This window comes from Ipomoea triloba, chromosome 8, assembly GCF_003576645.1.
Source record: "Ipomoea triloba cultivar NCNSP0323 chromosome 8, ASM357664v1".
NCBI classification, from domain to species: Eukaryota; Viridiplantae; Streptophyta; class Magnoliopsida; order Solanales; family Convolvulaceae; genus Ipomoea; species Ipomoea triloba.
The window spans coordinates 9,662,525-9,668,084 of NC_044923.1; the positions used below are offsets into that span (position 1 = coordinate 9,662,525).

At 41.7% G+C, this 5,560-nt stretch overlaps 1 protein-coding gene and 1 long non-coding RNA gene across 2 annotated transcripts; both read left to right on the plus strand.

Moving 5' to 3' along the window:
• The first annotated feature begins 834 nt into the window (after positions 1-834).
• LOC116028017 lies at positions 835-1,463 on the plus strand. Its single transcript, XR_004100045.1, has 3 exons — positions 835-895; positions 1,025-1,078; positions 1,204-1,463. It is a non-coding gene; the product is annotated as an uncharacterized LOC116028017 (long non-coding RNA).
• An 8-nt stretch (positions 1,464-1,471) lies between these two features.
• Positions 1,472-4,277, plus strand: LOC116026920. The gene is made up of 10 exons (XM_031268347.1): positions 1,472-1,644; positions 2,006-2,155; positions 2,271-2,420; positions 2,515-2,655; positions 2,773-2,958; positions 3,043-3,083; positions 3,211-3,391; positions 3,483-3,599; positions 3,720-3,857; positions 3,972-4,277. Exons 1-10 carry the CDS (start codon positions 1,600-1,602, stop codon positions 4,275-4,277), a joined length of 1,455 nt encoding a protein of 484 aa, XP_031124207.1. The 5' UTR covers positions 1,472-1,599.
• The last annotated feature ends 1,283 nt before the right edge of the window (positions 4,278-5,560 follow it).

Below are 5,560 nucleotides of genomic sequence, written 5' to 3' on the forward strand. Positions count from 1 at the left end.
GATGTGCAGTTGTTTCCTGAATTGAAGATTCGTGGCAGCCCAAAGCATTTAGCATGGCCAATTAAGCGCTTTAATGCTTGTCAAAAGAACGCCGTGCGTGCGCTTGGACTTGGAGATATGTTGGACTTTCAGGTTGAAGGTATTCCAAAGTCTATGTGTAGGTGGCTGATTAGTAATTTTGACCCAACTAACATGTGTTTGAGCCTGGAGAACGGATTGGTCCTCCCTGTTACAGAGGAGGATGTTCATTATACATTGGGTCTTCCGTAGGGTAGTGTTGTTATTACAAAGAGAAAAAAGGATGATGTCAGTGATACCTTAAAGGAATGGAGGTCTAAGTTCAACAAAGAGAAGCATGATATCACACCGACTATGATTGCAACTAAGGTCAGATCTCTTTTGGAGGGGGATGTCTGGTTTAAGCGCCATTTTGCCGTTCTTGTTGTCAGTGTTTTGGGTAGGACGATGACAAACGGGTATGCAAACCAGTTGGTCTTTCATCATTTTGAGGATGTTGATGGTATTAAAAATTTGAACTGGTGTAAGTTCATATTGGAAAGTTTGGTTGAAAGACATGCCCAGTGGGTCCATAATCCAGATAAGCAGTTTTCTGGTCCTATTGTCTTCTTGCTGGTAGGTGTTGTAATTCATTCTCTTTTTTCATAATCATTTTGTGAATTATATGTATTGCGTGCGTGATACTGATATCTCTAAGGTTCAGTTGCTTTATGTGGACAGGGTTGTGCATTCCGACAGGGTCGTGCCTCGTCTTGTGCCATCATTACGTGGGTGGAGTTCTAGACATCTTAAGGCTAGACAATTATCTGAGATTCAGGCTGGAGGCTTTGGCCGAGGGGTTGTAGAAGGACATATTGTTGTTGCAACTGACAATCAGGTTTGTTTCAATTCCCATTTTAGTTAGTCACTGCACAAGGAGTGGTTTGCTAGTATGTGCGTGTGCATTTCTGCTTCACATTCTCATTGTTTTCCCATGGGGATCCTGCCCTTTCCGCTTCCTTTGTAGGAGGACGCTGCTACTAGTGGGAGAGACTCACAGGCTCACACAACTGTCCCAAAGGTATTCTGGTCTGTGCGCGTTAATGTTGCTGACCGTGCGTGCATACTAATCACTAAGCTTTGCACTATTCAATTACTTCAATATGTGGTTGTTCTATTTTTAACACTACATTATAACTATTACAGACTGATGCTGAGGACTTCGATGACAAGTCTGTTGCGTTAGGGAAGGCTCTGGATGATATGGTGCAATTCCTAGAGAGTCATCCGGGTCATACGACCAGTTCTGATATGTTTCGCCATGTGCTCTCTGCTGCTCGCAGGATCATTACGCTATCTGATCAGCGTGGTCGTACAGCGGAAGACAACCATGGTGGTACGGAGGGTGGTGCAACGCAGCTGGAAGAGGATATGTGGAACAATCCAGACAATCTAAGTGCCGTTGAGGCGATTGCGAAGGCGGCTCAGCAGACCAACTCTGTTCAACAAATTCCTTCATTTACTGTTAGCGCGAATGCTGATATTCCTACCAAAGGATGGACAGAGGTTGAAGCTATTGTTCGACAGTATGATGACGTACCTATGACTGACCCATTACGGGGGTCGCGCTCACAATCACCAGATGCAGTAAGTATGATTGTGTACAAGCGCAAGAAATTACCACGTAGTTAGGTTGTTAGTACTGTATGATCACTTTTGTCAGTTAGTAAGCACTTATCCTATGGTGTAGGTTGCTTGTATTCACATTGCTTTTTTGTTATGCCTGTACTGTTTTTTGTGGTCGTAGTAAACGCAGGGGGCAAGCATCTGTATACCGTAAGTGCAGGTCGTACTATGAAGTTTCTGTTTTGCGCACAAGCATATAACTTTTATTTCAATCACATTTATTAGTACTTGTATCCCCATTACTGCCTCGCATGATTGTACCCCCTTTCAGACACAATCTGCACACACTTGAACCCCAATGTTTCCATTTCACATTATATAGGTCTCTACGGGAATTCCATCATTCAGCCTTGGCTTAACTCAAGAACACCCTTCCACCCGATGGGAGGAGGTAGCAGCAATTCGACGTCATTACGATGTGGTGCCTGCAGCTGGCCCGATACATGGATCTACGTCAAACACACTGACTGTAGTAAGTATTTTTCCTTATCAACCAAATTGCACACACCGCACTATACTAATGCACCCGTTTCACATGGTGCACGCACATACCTGAACCGCTTTTGTTTGACATTTCCCTTATATAGGTATGTGTGATGAACCATTCATCAACTCCCGACTTGACAGATGACCACCCTACTCAACTGTGGGCTGAGGCTGAAGTAATTGCTCGCAAGTATGACGTTGTGCCTACACTTGACACGTCTCGTGGATCTACGTCTAACCCAACACCAGTAGTAAGTTTAATTTCTTTGCACTCTGACCTGCACACTCCTAACAAGTTCAACGCATCAGCTAAAACTCCATAACACCATTTTCCATGGACTTTAGGGACCCATTGCAGTGCCTGTGTTCGCAGGTCCTCAGCACCAGTCCTCGATTGGGAATGCTGTTCAAAATTCTGTTACGAAAATCAATCAAAGTGAAGGCCGAGCAATTGGTAGCAACGATAACGACAAAACACCTATACAAGTATTCCTTCATTTTGCGGAAACATTTGTCTTGTGTTCCGAATTTACAACAACTCTATTTTCCTACTACTTTGGGTCTTGGTTTCTTTTAATATTCACTGTTTCATTACATATACAGCAAATACCTAGGACTCATCCAGGTTACAGCATGGTCTTCAATCAAACATGTGCTGCCCCTCAAAAGTTTTCACGCCAACCCTTAGGGGCTGTAGTGCCGTTGCGCACAATCGATTGGAATTCGTATGCTCCACGCACCCGCACCCGCACACTCCAAATGCGGTCTGTGAAAAAACCGGAATCTCAGGTTGTCTATGATTGGAGGTCTGTGAAAAAACCGGAATCTCAGGTTGTCTATGATTGGATGGCTACCAAAAAACCGGAATCTCAGGTTGTCTATGATTGGATGGCTACCAACGTTAATTTGGACAGGTATACTTTTTAACTACATGTACGCAACGTTAATTTGGACAGGTATACTTTTTAACTACATGTACGATATAGCATACTGTCCCAACAACCCATCCACCTTAGAATATGATTTCTTTTGTTTATTTAGGAATGCGGAGTTATTTAATTATGGTGGGTGGTCTGCACGCCGGGAGGACTTTATGTCGTTATTGGAAGGCAATCAAGTGGCGGTTGCTATAATCAATGCTTGGGCATCACTGCTAAACTTTAGGGAGCGGGGTAAACCAATTGCTGCACCTAGTAGGTTTTTCGTGTCAATAGCTACAACGGTGTGCTTTCTACAACATTGCTCAATTACACATTTTTAACACACTTTTATGCACATTTGTTAACATTCATGGGTTTCTTTATTAAATATAGTTGCACACAGTTAGTAACTTTCAAGCACCCCGTTCACATCGATTACAATTATTCACTGAGCGGATGGAGGCCGAATTAAAGTTAACAAGTTATGCTACATGGGGAGATGTGGACATGGTGAGTGTCTTTGATCCTGTTATGTACAACGCACATCCGTCCTAGTTATGTTCTATTATAGCCCCACCACTTAATTATCACTTGCGTTTTACGAGTTTAATTGTTTTTTCTTTTTGGCAGTTCATTTTCCCTATATTGCATGGCACACATTATTATGTTATTTCTGTTGATGTAAGACGATTGAAGTTCGATATTATTGATAACTTATCTACTGGTGGTGATTCACTCGAAAAATATGGCCAAACCCATATGCAGCTGGTATACCACGTTCTACTACTCGTACTTAGTTATTCTGCAAATCTAATGTATGTTTGTCATATGGTTGATCTCAACTAACTCTCTTGTATGTTTGTATTAACTTTGCTTATTTAGCATGATTTGCTCTCCGTATTCTTCGAGGACTCCGGATTCCCTGCACTCTACATAAAGGTCACTGCACTGCAACCACGACGCCTTCGAATGTCATGGCGCGAAACAAAAAACAGCATCGACTCTGGTGTATTTGCAATGCGCCATATGGAGACGTATGTAGGGCAGTCGATAGCCTCTTGGGATTGTGGTATTCGGAGGGGTGATGCAAGGTGTGTGCGTGAAATGCGCGTAAGGCTCATGTCAGAACTTTTGCTGTTTCATAACAACACACCGTCTGCCCAACGTCAACGCAGTGGGGGGATTTGAAGCCACTATACGTTGACCAACATTAAGATTTAAAACCATTTCAGCATTCAATATTCCTTTTACATATATGTGTTACTAATGTCTTTCATTTTCGGTACCAGCTGATGTTGAATTTTATTTTTAACCTTCATTTTCGGTACCAGCTGATGTTGAATTTTATTTTTAACCAATAAGACAGCAGTTCTGTTTAATACGTACTTGTCATTGATATTGAATCACCTCTCCCACAGCATTTAATAGTGGCATGCACACACCATTATGAATACACGCACACGCCTTCGCATTGTGCACAACTCCAAATCATTGAAACGCACATACTGGATCGCACACACCAATTGAATAAACCCACCACGCACATACTGGATCGCACACACCAATTGAATAAACCCACCAATGCACAACACACAGCTAACAAATCTTGCGCATACACTATCAATATGCACACACCAGAGAAAAGGTTAGGGACAAACCAGTACCTAGTATTAGTTACGCACAAACCAGTACACTATATTGCACATCAAGCCATATATGTACTCCACTACCTCCCATTGATTACCGTACTTAAGTTTGTGCTCTTTAAGGTGTAACTGTGTGCGTTCTTATGCGTAGGAATCCACTCTGCATGCTTTCTCATTTATTTCTGAATACTATCCTTTAACACGTGGCTCCAATGTGCATGCTTTATCCTACTTTTTCTAAATTACTAAAGTTTCTTTCCCCATTTTTGTTTGTATTTGCCTTCCATGATTACTTAAATCAATCAAGAACATTAAAGGGCATTTTTTATTGGTAAACAGTTTACACAAACAAATCCACAGTTATTAAGTGTGGGTATTACAGTGGAATGCACACACCATTACGAATTCACGCAGACACCACCGCATTGCACATAACTCCAAATCATTGAAACGCACATACTGGAGCGCAAACACCTATTGAATAAACCGACCAATGCACAGCACACAGCTGACTACTATTGCGCATACACTATTACTATGCACCGACCTTAGAAAACAAATGGATATCACGACCAACTACGTCGCACACACCAGCATGTTGGATCACACACTTGTTTATACACAAACACCAACTGAGGTTAAAACCAAAAAATATATAAAATATTCCAGTCATGCACAAATGTTAAACAAAAACTATAACGGTTCTTCAACGATTAAACCAGTATAAAGAGAAATCTTAAATTCAAAATCACAAAGTTCACTACTAAATCACCAATACAATTATACGCTACTGTCCAGTACAGCAGCAAATCCAAATGCCCGTTT

Bases quoted from the DNA above. Each gene is read 5' to 3' on its own strand.
- LOC116026920 (XM_031268347.1), top strand. From the start codon at position 1,600: ATGACTGACCCATTACGGGGGTCGCGCTCACAATCACCAGATGCA. The intron at 2,421-2,514 runs GTAAGTTTAATT...CATGGACTTTAG, and splicing joins CGTCTAACCCAACACCAGTA to GGACCCATTGCAGTGCCTGT. The intron at 3,392-3,482 runs GTGTGCTTTCTA...TATTAAATATAG, and splicing joins TCGTGTCAATAGCTACAACG to TTGCACACAGTTAGTAACTT.